General features: G+C 36.3%; 2 protein-coding genes across 3 annotated transcripts in view; both read left to right on the top strand.

Annotated features, from left to right (window-relative positions):
- The first annotated feature begins 1,112 nt into the window (after positions 1 to 1,112).
- Positions 1,113 to 3,242, top strand: rbp7a (retinol binding protein 7a, cellular). The gene is made up of 4 exons (XM_077218994.1): positions 1,113 to 1,269; positions 1,461 to 1,639; positions 2,394 to 2,495; positions 2,605 to 3,242. Exons 1-4 carry the CDS (start codon positions 1,197 to 1,199, stop codon positions 2,656 to 2,658), a joined length of 408 nt encoding a protein of 135 aa, XP_077075109.1. The 5' UTR covers positions 1,113 to 1,196; the 3' UTR covers positions 2,659 to 3,242.
- Positions 3,243 to 3,766: 524 nt separating this feature from the next.
- The window catches only part of ube4b (ubiquitination factor E4B, UFD2 homolog (S. cerevisiae)), a 30,500-nt gene continuing 16,417 nt past the window's right edge, over positions 3,767 to 17,849 (top strand). Inside the window, exons 1-9 of one of the 2 annotated variants that reach the window (XM_077219167.1) lie at positions 3,800 to 4,103; positions 5,884 to 6,103; positions 11,695 to 11,830; positions 12,223 to 12,310; positions 13,064 to 13,208; positions 13,292 to 13,517; positions 13,678 to 14,067; positions 14,961 to 15,071; positions 16,761 to 16,902. In XM_077219167.1, the coding sequence (XP_077075282.1) occupies positions 4,080 to 4,103; positions 5,884 to 6,103; positions 11,695 to 11,830; positions 12,223 to 12,310; positions 13,064 to 13,208; positions 13,292 to 13,517; positions 13,678 to 14,067; positions 14,961 to 15,071; positions 16,761 to 16,902 (1,482 nt within the window). In that variant the 5' untranslated portion in view covers positions 3,800 to 4,079. Of the gene's footprint in view, positions 4,104 to 5,883; positions 6,104 to 11,694; positions 11,831 to 12,222; positions 12,311 to 13,063; positions 13,209 to 13,291; positions 13,518 to 13,677; positions 14,068 to 14,960; positions 15,072 to 16,760; positions 16,903 to 17,849 lie in introns of both variants that reach the window. The other variant, XM_077219168.1, reaches the window with a different exon arrangement.

Raw genomic sequence — 17,849 nt, 5'->3', positions numbered from 1 at the left:
TGAAGTGCTCTTGCATGTTTGTTTTTTGTAGTTACAGAACTAGTATGATCTTAATCTGCAGACCTTTTTTTACATCACTGCTAATATATGAAAACCCTAATTTATACCACACATATACTGCAGAAATGTGGGAATTCCCAACCAGGAATAACGCGATTACTACAGAAATTCCTTTTAGTTGACTTTCGGCCATGCATAGTGAAGTTTTTTTTTCCTGTTAAGAATAAGATCATATTCGCATCTACATTCACCCTCAGGCACTTGTCTTTTCCTCGTGACCCGGTAAGATTTAGAAATAGTAAACATTAAAAAGACTTGAGTTTCTCTGGTTCTTTCACTGATTGTGTCTGTCACTTTGATTGATTAGGTACATTTGCATATAATCAAAACATCTTAGCATATAACATTCCCTTTCAAGTCACATTTGATAACTTGTAGTTTTGTTTATTGTGATCGGATTTGTTCAATCAATCGTGGTTTTTAAATTTGGTCTAAAATGATTGTGTAGGCTACAATAACAAATAATAGGCTACTTTTTAAGTGCATTTATATCATCCACATAATGCCGCTCGATTCACTTTTGATTAACACCTATTCATCATCACATGCTCAAAGTAAGTTTCGGACTCTAGCTATTGCCTATTTATCGTCGTCCTTTCAGAAATTCACAGTAACTTGACGTGTGTAGCTGTTTTGTTTTGTGGCGCTCATGTGATTATGATGTCGTAATCATTTGTCATTTCCATTCCGTCAAATGTCATTTGATGTAATGGGGAAAAAAAAGTGCTAAGAATTTTCCTCACAAGATACAAGGAAGACAATGCAAGTGAACTTAAAGAGAGTAAAGTTGATTGCATTGTGAACATTAATAGTTTTAATGTTAAAAAATTAACATTTTTCAAACTTATGTCAAGCGTTGCATTTTGTATAGCCTAACTAAGCGTCTGAACAGGTATTATTGTGATCATGTTCTTTTTTCTTTCTTTTTTTTGGACAAATTATTAGCGCACAAACACCGGCCAGACACGTTTTTCTTTATGTAAGGAATGATGAGGTAGAGCCTGAACTGTAAAGAAACAAAGACATGTAAACTGGAAAAAAGGACCGCCCACTCAGCTCAAAACCCATAAAAGAGTTGGGAATCTCTTTCATTGCACCTTGATTTCTACTGGGATAGTTTGCAGACGGTTAACAAAATGCCTGTAAGCCTCTGTGGTACATGGGACATGGTCAGCAATGTCAACTTTGAGGGATTCATGATTGCTTTAGGTAAGATTGGATTATTTTTCCTGTTAAAATGAATGATTGCTCTTATGTCTGTTCCTTAAACTGACATGGCTAATATACATTCCCCCTCAACTTTTATATTATATTATATTTATTATACAGTGTGTAAAGCATTCCCATTTGTATTTAATGTATGTCAGGAGTAATAGATCCTAAACTTTGTCCTCTCACAGGGATCGGTCTGTACACCCGTAAGATCGCCCTTAAACTAAAACTTCGCAAGGTAATCGAGCATGTGGGGGATCGATATGTTGTGAAGACTATCAGCACTTTCAGAAACTACACTTTCTCCTTCAGAGTCGATGAGGAGTTTCAAGAGTTCACCAAGGGAATGGATGACAGACACTGCAAGGTATTACAAAGTTTTATTATTATATTAAAACGAATATCTATCTATCTATCTATCTATCTATCTATCTATCTATCTATCTATCTATCTATCTATCTATCTATCTATCTATCTATCCATCCATCCATCCATCCATCCATCCATCCATCCATCCATCCATCCATCCATCCATCCATCCATCTATCTATCTATCTATCTATCTATCTATCTATCTATCTATCTATCTATCCATCCATCCATCATCTATCTATCTATCTATCCATCCATCCATCATCTATCTATCTATCTATCTATCCATCAATCCATCCATCTATCTATCCATCTATCTATCTATCTATCTATCTATCTATCTATCTATCTATCTATCTATCTATCTATCTATCTATCTATCTATCTATCTATCATCACACTTTATTTTAAGGTGTCCTTGTTACAGTGTAATTACACAGATAACATTTACTTAGGGTTGTGTTTAGGATTAGGGTTTGGTTTAGGGATAGTTGCTTGGAATTATGCATAATTTACGGTTTTCACTTTTGTTTTTTACTAGTAAGTAGTGTTGTAGTTTATTTATTGTCTTTATTTTTTTATGAAATTTCATTGTAGAAGAAAATGTACATTCTTACAGCACCTGGACACCGACATCCCACTTTCATCATTATTTTTAGTCTGTTTGAACACAAATATTTGCTCAGCACACAATATGGGGGAAACACTAGATGCACTGTTTGAAAATTAAACATATCTATTTGTCTAGTCTCTGGTGGCCTGGGAGGGGAACAAGTTGGTGTGCATTCAAAAGGGTGAGAAGAAGAACAGAGGTTGGAGACACTGGATCGAGGAGGACAAACTCCATTTGGTAAGTGTGAATTTAAGCATCTTACACTATAAAGTTCTGCAATAAACATTTATGAGCTGATTTCATTCATTAACCCACTAATAATCAGACCTCTAATTTTTTTTTACAGGAGTTGCACTGTGAAGATCAAGTCTGCAAGCAAGTTTTCAAACGGGTTATCTGAGGCCCTGCGGTGACGTTTAATACTTGAAAAGGCGCAATGCTGTATACAAAGTTATTCACACTTCTAAGTCAGAGGAATATGAGGCGAGAACAAGGTCCAAGAGTTTCAACTTGTGCCTAAAAACCTGACTAATCAGTTACAAGGAGCGAGAGTCTTGCAGACTGAGGCAGGATGTCTATGGGCATGATTTATAGTGCCACTAGAGGGCGCAATAAGACCACGAACAGACTGAACTCGGGTCAACAGCAGTTTAGGCACTGGAGATACTCGCTGCATGCTGTCAATAGTTGTTCCACCATTGCCCAATCATGTTTACACGTACGAGAGACACGTTCACAAACACTTAGCAATGTGTAATATACTTCTGTTTTTCTTGCAAGCCAGAATCATTGTTTCACAAGAATATAACTAATCAAGGGCCATGGTTCATTTTGAATACATTTTTAAAAACTTTTTGTTTATGTGTATTTTATGACACCTAAATATACATATTTTTGTTAATTCAGTTACTTAAATGTAACACCTTTTTCAATTCTGTTACTTAATGTCACTTATTGTGCAATAAAATTTGAAAAAAGTTATAATATACTTTGTGTGTTATTTTCCACTATAGGTTGTAGGCTAATGTCTTTATCATGAAAGATTGCAATTAACAACAACTAATAATAATCATCATCATCAATTCAATCAACAGAAAATATTATTATTCAGTAATACTTTAAACAGAATATAATAGGCACTTTGTGTACACAATGCTGATTTGTAATCTTTCTATGGCGTCTCATCTTGGGGATGAGATGATCAGTCAACAAACTAATCAGAATGATGATAAACTTTGTAAGTTTGTAAAGAAACAGATAAATATATGTAGAGAATAATAATTACAAATCGTAAGTCCAAATGATGCAATATAGCTATATATTTATTTAGTTATTATTTGTTCAAATGTGAATAGAATTGTTGTCATGATTAATCATTTTAAGATATATAATAACTATTTGCGTTTCCATTCATTTAACCCAATTAGACTTGGTATTGAAGAAAACAAGTCTCTTGAGATTGGTTTAGAAGAAAACAAGTCTCTTGAGGTCGCCCTAGCAGTGAAATCAGTTTCCTGAACTGCCGCAGCCTGGAATGTGTCGATCTCACGTCACGTGATTCCAGATCCAAAATGGCCGCGTCGGTGTTTTGACGAATAATACTTTTGTGTTTGTTTCATTCTTAAAAGAAACCGAAGATACCGCTTCCCGACCGTAAAAAATCAGCCACGCGCGCTTGAATTTTTAATAAAAATATCTAAATTAGACAATCACAGCTTATTGATATTTGTTTTATGGTTCAGACTATGCACTTTTGGTGTTTATAGGGAAGCTAGCTGACTGGCTAGCAGCATAATTAAGGTGAAAATTAAAAGAAAGGCAATGGAGCAGCTCAGTCCTGAAGAGGTAAGGCTATTTTCACACAGTTTAGTGTAATTCCAGTCGAAACCGCTCATGTGATGTCAGGACTGTTATGTTTTTTGTGTTTTATTAAAGGCTTATTGACTTGTCATTGTCACCTTATTCAATCGCAGTAATGATGGGATAAGCTAACAAGACACAGGCTAATCAACAGCTCAGTATATCCAGATCAAACGTATTTCGCACAGAAATATGAGTCTAGATGTTAAATAGTAATTTCTAGCCACTTAAGTGCCGATATAGACGTGGAATTAAACGAGAATGAGGTTATTTCCAGTCAGCTCGCTAGCTGGTGATAAATGTAATAAACCAGATCTGACACAAGCTTTGACAATCTGCTTTTTTCTTCATATTTTTTAATTTGACAATTAAAATATCATCCTTATCGTTTTTAGTCGCTGGGGAGCTTGTAACCAGTTGACAAGTTAAGATTTCTTTTGTGAAGCTTTTCTTCACTGGGAATCCAAAATGGCTGAAAGACTGTCGTGTGAAGAAATAAAATCATTTTGTACCAGATATTTGATCAATTTAAAAATCGTGATAAAATATGTAATTATAAAGGTTAACTTTGCCAAACGTATGCATTTAGTTAAACGGTATCTGGTTTAGAAACTGAAATCATGCGCAACAAGCTATTGTCAGGGGTCAGGTCGATATATTTATAATGGGGGAAACTATTGAAGCATAAAACCTTTCGTTTAACTTGAAGAAAAAACTATTATTTTAGGATAATTTGCTATTTTAAGTACATTTTAACCAATAGAGCTTTTTGTTTCAGGTTCTGGATATTGCTATTTGGGATTGGTTGTTGTTGCAGTATGACACTGGTGTGCATTTCAGTCAGTGCTTTGTGTTTTGTTGTTCTGCTGTAAATTAAGACCCAACTCTGCCCAGCTATGACCTGAAAAAAAAAACACATCTCAAACCATCCCTAAGCAGGTTTGCTGCTCTCCCAGTCAGGTCAGACTTGTTTTAAGGGGTTTAGGCACTTTTGAACTGGTCAGGCTGGGAGTAGCTTTGAGTTAGCTTAAATAATAATCATAAAAATAGATTAAAAAGATTTATTCTCTAAACTTGTTCTTACATTGTTAAAATCATACTAAAATTGACGTTTACCATTTACCATTCATTTTCCAAATAAGTTGCTGTATTGATTAATAATTGCATTTATTCTGTATTTTAGCTCACATAAATATGAAATAGTATACAATTCAATTTAATTTGCAAAAACGGTATGTCTGTGAACTGAATTTAATTAAAATAGATAAGTTGCTATATTGATTAATAATTGCATTTAGTCTGTATTTTAGCTCACATAAATATGAAAGTTATACAATTCAATGTAATTTGCAAAAGCAGTATGTCTGTGAACTGAAATGCATTATCTTTGGCTGGGTCTTACCTTTTTTCAATCTTGATCCATTCAGTTATGTATATGTCTTTGTCATTTCACTGACTATTTGCTGTAGAAGCCTAGAGCTTTAGTTTGCCTTCGCCAGCTCGTATGACTCACTCCACTGTGTAGTGATGATTCTTCACTGCTGAAAAAACTGGCGATGTTTTAGCACGTTAAAAACATACTGCTGTATGCCTCAAAAGCATGTGTGTAAGAGAATTGGAAATTTTGTATCGAAATTCCCCCTTTGCTTTTGAAGATATGCCCTTGTGTTGTTTACCAACTAAAAGCATTTGAGTTCAGATTTCAAACTTTTACTTATTATTGATCTGTAATTACACTAAATTGTAATTACTATGTCTTGTTTAGATCCGTAGAAGGCGGCTGGCTCGGTTAGCCGGAGGACCAACATCACAGCCCAGCACCCCCCTGAGCACCCCCTTGACATCCCCACAGAGAGAGACTCCTCCAGGACCCTTGCCAGGGCCATCTGGGGCTTCATCGCAGCCTGTCCCACCAGCTCCATCTCACTCTCTCGGTCTAAATGCCCAAATGGTAACCCCTGCCACTTCTCCTATGGGGGCCTCTGGTAAGAGCTATGGTGACTTTATCCGTCTTTATTTGAAAAGGACTGTGGATAAAGGTCCATCCAAGATCATGTAATTCTTTTTTTTTTTTTTTTAAGAAATTACAACTTATTCAGCAAGGTTGCATTAAATATTGATCAAAAGTGACAGTAAATATTTGTATAATGTTACAGAATATTTTTTATAAATGGTGTTCTTTTGAGCTTTCTATTCTAGTATTATTGTTTTCACGAAAATATTAAGCAGCACAGCTGTTTTTAACATTGATAATATTAATAATGAATATTTTTTGAGCCCCATATTAGAATAATTTTTTAAGAATCATGTGACACTGAAAACTGGAGTAATGATGCTAGAAATTCAGCTTTGAAATCAGATGAATAAATTGCATTTTAAAATATATTCAAATAGAAAACTATTTTTGTTTAAATAAATGCAACATTGGTGAGCATACAATAATTCTTTAAAAAACAGACACCAAACTTTTGAATAGTAGTGTATATTTGAGGGAACCAAAAAGTTTATAGACTTGCTATATTTGCATTATTTTCATTTAAAAAAGGCAAAGCAGATTGTTTACTTTCAGATACAGCTTTTCAGTTAAGAGTAATTTTCAAGACATAAATTACGATTTTATGGTGCATCTGACAATAAATGGATCAATAAATGCAATTTTATACAGAATTATCCACAAGACTAGGTTTCAGCGCTGTAGCATCGAATGTCATTCTTCTCAATATTATTAATGGTAAATTTTGGGTGTTTTATGGAAACAGTGCTTCTTTTGATCTGACATATGTGAGTTGTATCTGAAGCCCCTGTGTAGATTCATTGTAATTAAATTTTACTGAGACTGTAATCTTGTCTTAGTGTAAAATGTTGATGCTAAAATGACCAATGTAATAGTATAGAGGATCTAAGTGGCCTATTTGTAATCATGTGTGGATGAAGCTTGCATGCTCAAGTTATATATCATTAGGTGTTAGTACACTAGTGATTTAATCAACCTTTTTAAAAGATTTTTTATCACTGTTTATTTTTTTTTTCACTGTTGATAATATCAAGGTAAGTGATTTCTGCCTACTGTGTCTTGCTGTGGAGAAATTGCACAGTCATGGAGGTGGGCACAGGCTTGGCCAGGGTTTAACTGAGGGCACAAAGACAGGGAAGGCTCATGATGGCTTTTTGTACTCATGGTGCCATGATCTATTTTTTTAAGTGTCAGTGTACCGTGTTACCAATGGTTATGTTCCTCTTTAGTTTAATTTTTTACAGAGGTAGGGCCTTTGGTCTCTTAGGGTGTGTTCACAGCTGGCAGGTTTGGTTCGATTAAAACAAACTCTGGTGCGATTTCTCTGTGAGTGCGGTTCATTTGAATAAGTCTTAACGCTGCCATTCGAACCCTGGTGCGCACCAAACAAGCGGGCCGAGACCTCCAAACAAACTCTGGTGCAACACGGACCATGTAACTATGTAGACATGTAAACGAACCGAAAACAGGACATGATGTCACAAGATGTGATCCTATAAAGGACAGAATGCTCAAGCATACCTGTTTTTTCTCGTCATAGTCATGATGTTTCTCATCAGTTTAGTACAAGCATCAGAACCGCAGCAGATCTTCATTTGTGTGTCACGGAGGGATTCCTGCCGCGGTTTGGACTCCTTTACATATTTTATAAGCTCTTCACAAGTTGTCAGCTCCATCATATGTACGCACATACAGCGAGTGCATTTAGCCCAGCCCACATCATTGTTTTGGATGTTCGACAAATTCCCTTGCAAAATATTTGTCATAAAAGCTGTTTTTTTAAAATATCTTTAGGTTTGGTGTTAAAAATGACGAACCAGGACTAAATGTATCATTTTCTTCATTGGTCCGGACTAAAAGAACCAAGAGAACCAAACTACAAGTTTAAACACAATTTTAGCGTCTAGCTGTAAGCACAGACTTCTGTAAATTCAGTCTGGGTTATATTTCTGTATTTTAGACAGAAAAAGTCAACATCACATGCAAATTGAGCTGTATAGTAGGGCTGTGACGGTGAGGATATTTTCCCACCGGTTAATCGACGTGTGACTAGTAATGGTGCGAAGGAGCACTGTTTTGTTGTTGTGTTTTTCATTAAGAATAATTGGCTAATGAACTAACCAATAAAGCAATCCGTCCCGAATTGGGCTAATCTGATAACGAAACTAAAATGCATTGCAAGCAAAAATAATATTCGAAGATCGCACCCTTCCCCACATGCAAGTATTGGCTACACACCAGAGCGTGTGAGCGAAGCTGAGCGGTGTGATGCTTAAATATAACTTAAAAAATTAAATCATACTTTCATATTTATGTTTAAATAATATAATGTTATTTTATTTCATCTATGTTGATTATATGAAAAGGGAACCACATGAGATGAGTAAGATCATAAGATGCCCAATATATCAGGAGGAGACATTTGGAGTGGGTCAGGCATGATTTTGACCACTTAATTGAGTTTTGTTTTGTAGAAAGCCTTTCTTTAAAGTGAATTTCGTTTTGTATAAATTGTAGGCCTATCTTAATTTGAATCATTGTTTCATCAACCAATTGACTGGATTGTATAAATAAGAAGCAAATATAGCAGACATGGAGGCGCTGGCGCATGTACTGGAGCTCATCTCATAAATGAACCGAAACTCAGCGTATAAGCTACTTGCCTCATAGACCTGAGGAATATATCTTTAGAAAGCTTGAAATGTCTACTTTTAAACAAACAATTCAAAACGAAAAGAAATGGGCTGCTCTCTGCTTATGTAGGTTAATTAGTATGAAGTGTGCATTTTCTCTCTATAGGCACATTCACTACTGCGAAGATGACATCATTAGAATCGTCAACTTTATCTTTGCAGCCGACACTGACACAGAAAACACTAGTTTATTAATAAACAATCATGCATAATCATTACTTTTGCCGGTTATTTGTGGCAAGCTTTGTGTGTGAGCTTGAGGTGCGGAATAGGCAATATATTACGAAAACGCTCATTATTGTTTATATTCTATATATTTAAGTAGTTAAATTAATATAAATATGCGATTAGACTAATGGCTTAAATGCCTTAGTCGTGCACGGGCAGCCCTACTTATTTCACATATTTTCTAACCAGGATGTCACAAAGGGCATGCTGAGTCTTCATAAAGACGTTCTCCACTCTGGAGGAAATATTACCACTCCGCTCACATGCTCTGGTGTGAAACAATGTGTATCTTTGTCTGAGACTTGATTGACTGCTTTTAGATGCGTTATTGGCATCTTGCCACCCTCTGGTTACATGAACGTGTCACTACCGCATCAGAACCGAAAACATAGGGATTTTTTTTTAAAGACAACAATTATATAATATGATATAATAAAATCAACTAATCGATTATTCGAAAATCGTGACTCATCCCTAGAATAGAACTAGCGTTTTCCCATAGGAATGAACTTAAAATGCTTTCCCTGTTCTGCTCGCTTCGCATCTGTGGACACGTGTGGCCGTGCGCATTAGTTTCGTTTTCAAATTAGCGTCAAGTCGGGGCGGATTGCTTGAATGGTTAGTTCATTAGCCTATTATTCTTAATGAAAAACACAACAGCAAAACAGTGCAATCACAAATTCGCTCAAACAGGCGCTTTTACATTTCACCAAATATTCCGCAGTCATCTTGTTAGTCAGCTCCTCACTCTCATGATGAATGAAATCTGACTCCTGCTGATATGTGCTGCGATTCTCGTTCGGCTCAAGATTTATTAAGCAGACACGTTCAGTTTAATATTGTCTGATCTCTAACTGATCTAAATGATTATATATATCCTATAAAAAAAATCAAATCGGCGGTGGGCAAGTGATGTAGCCGCTGTTGCTTCTGAACACCGGTAACACCGACTATCGTAGCAAGTCTACTGTATAGGTATTGGATTATGCTAATTTGTTTCTCATTTTACCATAAATTAATTTTTGTTTGTATCACACAGCAGATCAAAACGTGTTTGTGTTTTTTCACTGTTCATTGATCTACTGTTCAGTTAAAATGTATTTCATGTTTAAGCCTTTATGTTTCCATGTTTAATTAACATGGAGCTTCGCTGGACAGAAATAGGAATGAATGTTTGTGCTGGTGTGTGTTGTCATTGGAAACAGCTGTCTTGTGTCCACTACCACACATCATTCAGAGTTGCATGAAAAAGCTGTTCTAGCACAATCCTGCTCTCTGTTGTAGCTTCTTTTTGAAATGTACAGCATAGAGATGTAATCAATCATAAGACAGAAACCAGGTCCATTGCATCTGCTGCTCCATTAAAGGGATAGTTCACCCAAAAATTAAAATTCTGTCAGTATTTGTTCCAACCCTGTAAGACCTTCGTTCATCTTCGAAACACGAATTAAGATATTTTTGATGAAATCTGAGAGCTGGATCACTCTTCCTTACTAGTCCGTAGGCTTCTTCAGGGATTGAAACTTGCCGGCCCCAAAACGTTATTAAAGACATCGTTAAAATAGTCCAAGTGACTACAGTGGCTTTATTTCAACTATTCAGTTCCTTATCTGTGGTCCTCGACTCGAGTCAGTTCACTAGTATAATAGCGTAAGCTTCTGTTGTTGTACGTCACATGCATCACCCACATGACCAGCGTCGGCCAATAGTGAGCCTACGTGTGACGTAGCTCTACGGAATCACAATACGTTAACTGACTAGAGGCCCATAGAGAAGGAAATGAATAGTTGAAATAAAGTCGTTATTTTTATTTTTTTTGCGCACAAAGTATTCTCGTCGCTTTGTAAACTTAATATTGAGCCACAGTAGTCACTTGGACTATTTTAACGATGTCTTTAATAACTTTTCGGGGCTAGCAAGTTTCAATCACTGAAGAAGCCTATGGACTAGTATGGAGGAGTGATCCAGCTCTCAGATTTCATCAAAAACATCTTAATTCGTGTTCCGAAGATGAACGAAGGTCTTACGGGGTTGGAACAACATGAGGGTGAGTAAATACTGACAGAATTTAAATTTTTGGGTGAACCATCCCTTTAATATACTTTAAACATTCGGGTTGGGTTTGTCGTTTACCTCTAACTCCAAATATTAAATGACTGCAGTTAATGCATACCAAATCGGTTGACGTACAGACAATTTGTTTTTGTTAATTATTTCTGCCTTTCATTGTTTGGTGTTTTGTAAATATTATATTTCTGACAATGTCCAGCATTCAAAATGTAACCAACTGTAATGATTCCATTGTAATAATGGCATTTTTAATTGTAACTGTTTTTTATTATTATTTATTTCTGTTTTTACATTTATTCACATGACTGATTGTGCCTTCCTGGTCAATCCAAAACTGTGTTTCCAAACCATGGAAGATATAGTGATTTGTTGAGAGCCATTTTTATTGTATGAAATAGAATATTTGACTGTTCAAGATTATGCTTATTGGTTGAACTTCAACTATGCGGTTTGTTTTCCAGCCATGAAAGTTTTAGAAAGTTTTTTGAGCTTAGCCATGTTTTTTCCATGACACAATCAGCAGGTTTGTACTCAAACACAGTGCTTCCTTTTGTGTTCTCCATTACTATAGGGGTTGCTTACCGCAGCCAGAGCAGCGAAGGCGTTAGCTCTCTCTCCAGCTCTCCATCTAACAGCCTGGAGACACAGTCCCAATCCCTGTCCCGCTCTCAGAGCATGGACATTGACACAGCCTCCTGCGAGAAGAGGTGAGAGACAGTCTTGAACCTTTGTCCTCTCTGAACTCCTAATCAAAGATAGAGCATGACGTAAGAGCTCAAACTGAGATTGTCCTGGAGATGAAGTATTGTATCTCACTCGCTAAATGCCCAAGACCTTTTCAAACTGCGGAATCTCTCTACTGTTGGATTGCAAATGCTCTGTTTCTCTTTTGTACTTCAGCCACATAATCCCTCAAGTGCATATAAAGATGAATACATACAGCTGGAAATTTACCCATTAAGTAAACCCTTTTGATATCATTAGTTGCATAGTTTTTGTTTCTTATATTTTGTTACATGCAGACAGTGCTAGTTATATTGTTTGGCATTTGAGGATTTGAACTGCTACTTGAGCTAGATTTAATCTTTGTGGTCTTCAGCATGTCCCAAGTAGATGTGGACTCAGGAATTGAGAATATGGAGGTGGAAGACAGTGATCGCAGAGAGAAAAGGAACCTGGCTGAAAAGGTAACCAGTAAGCCATTACTTATTATCATGTAATGGCCAATAACTGATAAGTGGCAGATATTAAAATGTTGAACTATTTCGTCGAAATAAATGTATAGTTAAAAACTAAAATCAGAATTTTAAATGCCATAAGTGAATTAAGTCATCACAACATTTTAATGTACAATAGGAAAAATGTATATTTTCTCATTATGGATATTTATCTCATTTTGAGATTTGCCAAAAGTTACATATAACATTTGTGTTTTTAAAAATGTACTCCAATTTAACGATAGTTGACAGCAAATTGTGAGTAAAATATAATTAAATATCCAATATTGGCTGTTACCATTTAATTTAAAATTTTGTACTATTGTATGACAACTGATATGATAACAATATATAGTGCATGCCTAAAAATATAAATATCTAAAGCAGTGGTTGTTACAACAGAGGACAAACTTTCAAGGGGGCTGCACGATAACTTAAAAGTATTTAAATGAGTAAAAATATTATTAATATATTGAAATAATCTAAATTACCCCCCCCCCCCCCCCCAAATAACTATTGTTTTTATTGAAGACCATACAGTGCTTGATACTTCAGGGATCACAAAATGAATCATGGTTAATTTAATATACTTAAAGTACTTCAAGTTTCTGGAAATACAGGAAATATTCAATTATTGTGTTGGACAATGCCCCTATTCAAGTCAAAAAAGTTGAGATCTAATGTGTTTGTAACTAACAAGTTGTGCTGAATTAATACTTGCAGGATTCCTCATCCAATCCTGATGTCTCTGAAGAGCAGGCTTTGCAGCTCATCTGTAAGATCTTGCGTGTTTCCTGGAAGGATCAGGACCGTGATGTTATCTTCCTCCCTTCACTTGCTGCTGAATTCCAGAAGAACCCTATGGATGGTATGAACTGAGAGAGACGGAGGGTGTAAGACAGAGAGTTCTGCTGCTTTTCCCCTAATTTAATTTAATTTTCCTGCTTCTAGTTTACTCTGACTTCAAAGACCTGATCGGACAGATTTTAATGGAAGCTCTGATGATGTCCACCCGTTCACGTGACTGTAACCCATTCGCCAGCTTGACCGCCACATCTCAGCCAATTACCACTGCCAGATCCCCAGACCGTCACCTGACTCTCATCCCACCCTCCAGCCAGAGCGGCAGTCCCATGATGCCCTGTGCTGGTTCATTTGGTGCCAGCTCTCTTTCCAGGCAAGTGTGATAGCTGGCAACATCTCTTTTAAAATTAATAATGTACCCACCTACTTATCCACCTACATCCCTTTGTCTCACATCCTTGATTTCTCTTTAAATTTCCTACTATTTTCTGTGTTTCCTCCTTCATTTTCATCCATGTCTTTGTTGTTTTCAGTCTTTACGGTTGTAGCCCAAACCCACTAGCTCTGAGCTCTGCCAGATTGGGTGCTCCATCTGTCCCACTGGCTTCTACAGCCGCCCTCCCAGTTCCCCCCAGTCCTCCGGTCTCTCGCCCTCCTGCCAGCCTTCCGTCTCCCTCTCCATCCGTTCCTCTGCCCACCTCCCAGAGATACAGGCCCTACTCCCTTAGCTCCTCCATCCCCATAACCCCAAGCCCCAGATCTACTCCATCTGGAACACTTACGCCCCCTTCAACTTCAGGTGTCCCCTCCAGCCCTTCCCCCAGACACCATAACACCCAAAGCTCCATGCCTTTACCCTTACCCCCTGGCTCCCCCAACACTGTGGCCAGACGGACTGCACTTGCTGCCCGGATGCCCTCTAGGTACCTTTTTCACCCTGTTAGATGTGAAGTTATATTGACTTTGTAGTCTTTGTTTTGATTTAGCCTATTAGTCTGCGTTTTCACACACTAATAAGCTGATAATTGTTTTCATTTATGGGCGTTAACCAATAATTAGCAGATATAAAAATGTTATACTATTTTGCTAAAATAAACTAATAATAAAAACTAAAGTAAAATCATCAATTCAAATGCCATAAGTGAATTAAGGCATCAAAACTTTTTTTTATACAATATGAAAAATCAATATTCATTTTAAAATTTGCTAAAAAATTACTTTTAACAGTGTTATTAAATTTACTTTTTTTTTAATTTAAATGTAGCTTGTATAACAGGTAATCTATGTGTAAAAATAGAGAAAATTAGCATGCACAATTAAATATCCAATATCGGCTGATAGCAATAAATTAAACATTTTGTAACCATTAGATGAGAAGTTGCATTTGTCTGCTTTTTCACACACCAGGTAACCAAAGCACCAATAAGATGATAATTATTTTCATGTTATGAGCAATAAGAGATAAGTGCAGATATTAAAATGTATGTCAAAATAAATGAATAGTAAAAAACAAAATAAATAAAATCATTGTTTTAATTGCCACAAGCGAATTAAGGCATCACATTTTAATGTGCAATATGAAAATAGAGATTTGAAGACTTGCTAAAAATTACATTTAACAGTTATTAAATTACAGGAATTTCATAAAATGTACTTTATAACTTGTTTAACAGGCAATATACACGTAAAAGTAGAGAAAATGAGCATGTAAATATCCACTCTATTATAGCACCCTATTAGATGTGAAGTTGCATCGACTTTGTGTTTTCATACAGTCTATCTGTCTGCTTTCATTCACACTCTGTGGCCACGCCAGCCCTTTATCCCTCCTCTTCTTCGCCCTGTCCGACTTGCCTCAGGACAGCAGTGATGAAGAGCTGGACGAAGAGGAAGAGGAGGATTTTTCAGGGGTTCAGTTTGGGTCCAGGTATCAGTGCCAAAGTGTGTTGCATGCTTCAGCGTGCTGCCTGGCCACTAACAACAGCCCGCTGTGCCCAATGTTGGCATTGCGAGGGCAAAAAGAGAGACACCAAATAGTGGAGTTGAAACATGTGATGATTGATGTCATCAGGTTGACAAAATCAGCATTTCTCTCGCTTTTCTTTGCTGTCAGCTCAAATTGTGTCCATTGCACAAGAATTTTTTAGGCCCATTCAGCCCACAGCAGAAATGTGAGCCAGAAGACCTTTCCACACAGGACGTGTGCGCTGAATAACGGTGGTGCTGGAGGACTGATTGTCGGGCATTCAGATTATGCTAGCTGACTGTATAACCGAACTAATGAGAGCCAGATGCCTGCTGTGGAGTGTTGTCTCACCCTAGTGTTCACTAATGCATGCCGTCTCATGACGAAAGACCTGCGAGTGGAGCACAGATATCAGAGGCCTGCTTTTGTTGATCTCATGTCATAAGTTTTTAGTGTCATTTACACATGGTATTAACATCCATCTCAAGGGATCCAATGACAAATGGTCAGCGCTAAATATAAGTGTAAACTGAGTCCAAAACATTTTGTGTTCCAATTACTCAAATCACATTGGTAGGTTGTTTGTAATGCATGTGACCACATAATATTTGTACATTTCTATATTCATGAGAAACGCTGAAATATCAGGGATTTGTTTAAATTTTAAGTTATTTTTCGTTCTTTTTTCTCTCTTAAGCCTGGAAAAGTAGATTGTTTTGTTTTGTTGGAAATGCCTATAGTAAATGTAAAATACATGTAGGTTTGCATTGAAATTTGAGACTCATTTTTTTTCTCAAATTTTTTTTTTCCTTATGGAGACTTTTGTACATGTAGTCCATAAACTACTGGTGAAAATTTTGGGGTCATTTTTTCCCCTCTTATTCTCACTGAGGCTTCATTTATTGGATCAAAAATAATGTACATAAAAAAAGTAAAAAAAAATTTTTATTGTGATGTAACTGTTTTCTATTTTGATGTATTTTAAATTTTAATTTATTCTTGTGATTCAAAGCTGAATTTTCAGCATCATTACTCCAGTCTTCAGTGTCACATGATTCTTCAGAAATCATTCTAATATGCTAATTTGGTACTCAAGGAACATTTCTTATTATTTTCAATGTATTTGTGGAATGTGATACATTTTTTCATGACTCTTTGATAATTAGACAGTTCAAAATAATAGCATTTATTTAAAATTGAAAGCTTTTGTCACAATATAAAAGTCTTTACTATCACTTTTGAACAATTTAAGATGTCATTACTGAATAAATGTATTGATCATTTATAAAAAAAAAAAATTGACCCCAAACTATTGAATTGTAGGGTAAAACAGGGTAAGATGATTTATCAGGCTCTGATCACCAAACACTGCTTGCTTTGTGGGGTAAAGTTTGTTCTAACCATTGCTTGAAATCGAGAATAAACCTTCATTTATATCTGATGTCATAGCTGTTCTAAAGATACTCATTTTGAAAGGTTGGTGGCTAGAGAAAAAGGGAATCATTTCATTTTGAAAGACATCTCTCTGGGTGGCTGAAGCAATGTGGTTTTGGTTATTTACTCAGTTTGGGTTTTTCCCAGAAGGTTTGTCTACAGCTCTTTTATTGAAGGGAGTGTTGATTTCTCATAATGTTCTCTTTCTCTCTCTAGCCTGGGTGCATCCGGAGCGGGGATGACTAGTGACTCAGGTAGTGACCGCTTTACCATAGAGTCCTGTAAAGAGACGGAGATGCTCAACTACCTCATCGAGCGTTTTGACAGTGTGGGAATGGAAGAGAGGAAGGCCCCAAAGGTAGCTGCTGATAAACGTTCTGCACACATTTTTACAGCATTATTTCTAAATTCAGTTCCCAGGTGTCGCATCAGAACACAGGCATCAGGCATCAGAATTATTTTCTGGTATAACAAGAGTTGCAAGGAAATACACCAGCATTTAGCGCCTCTTCAGAACACATTTGTCCTTAGGTCAAAGGAGAGGTGGAGGTGTTGAAAATGTGAACGAAAGACAAAACATGTCTTGTCAAGCCTAGGGTAATTCCCTCTTTGGCGTGAGTCTTTCATGTTGTGTTCTGTCCTTGTATCACCCCGTCTACAATAGACATATGTGTCAAAAGTAATTTGCTTCTATTTTAATCAATTTAGCTGTCTACACTAAAAGCGTTGCAGCACTTTGCTTCACAAACCACCCTTTTCAGTTTCTATCCGTCTCACTATCCGTCTGTCTGAAATTAAATGTACTAACGAATACTTTTATTTTATTTAAGACTTTTACATCAAAATGTACTTGAGTGAGGTGTCTGATCTATGCTCTACTAATTTTTAGGGGTGTAACGATACCCTCATGTCACAATTCGATACAAATTGATACTGAACTCACGATACGATATTTCGATACTTCAAAAAATGTACTGTTGATTTAAAATGCTAAATTTGATATTACATTGTGGGTGTAAATGAATAGGCTTGGACTTTGTGCTGATAACCCAATGTACAGGACAATGGTGACACCAGAATAAAAATATTCATGATTTTGAAGCTGAAAAAACTGAATTATTTTAGATGAATATACTTGCACTCTGTCACTGACCTGATAAATTTAAAGTCCCTGTAAAGTAAAAATTAAGTATGTGTTCTGTGTTTGTCACACCACAGAAAAATGTGTTATTAGCCACCCAACCAAATTTGAATGATAAAAAAAGCCGGCAAATACATAAAATAAGCTATCAAAATCTTGAATAA

The sequence above is a fragment of the Siphateles boraxobius genome, unplaced genomic scaffold (assembly GCF_051911475.1).
Source record: "Siphateles boraxobius isolate OS27281-9 unplaced genomic scaffold, OSU_SipBor_1 77, whole genome shotgun sequence".
Taxonomy (NCBI): Eukaryota; Metazoa; Chordata; class Actinopteri; order Cypriniformes; family Leuciscidae; genus Siphateles; species Siphateles boraxobius.
This window is presented reverse-complemented; position numbering and strand designations above follow the sequence as displayed.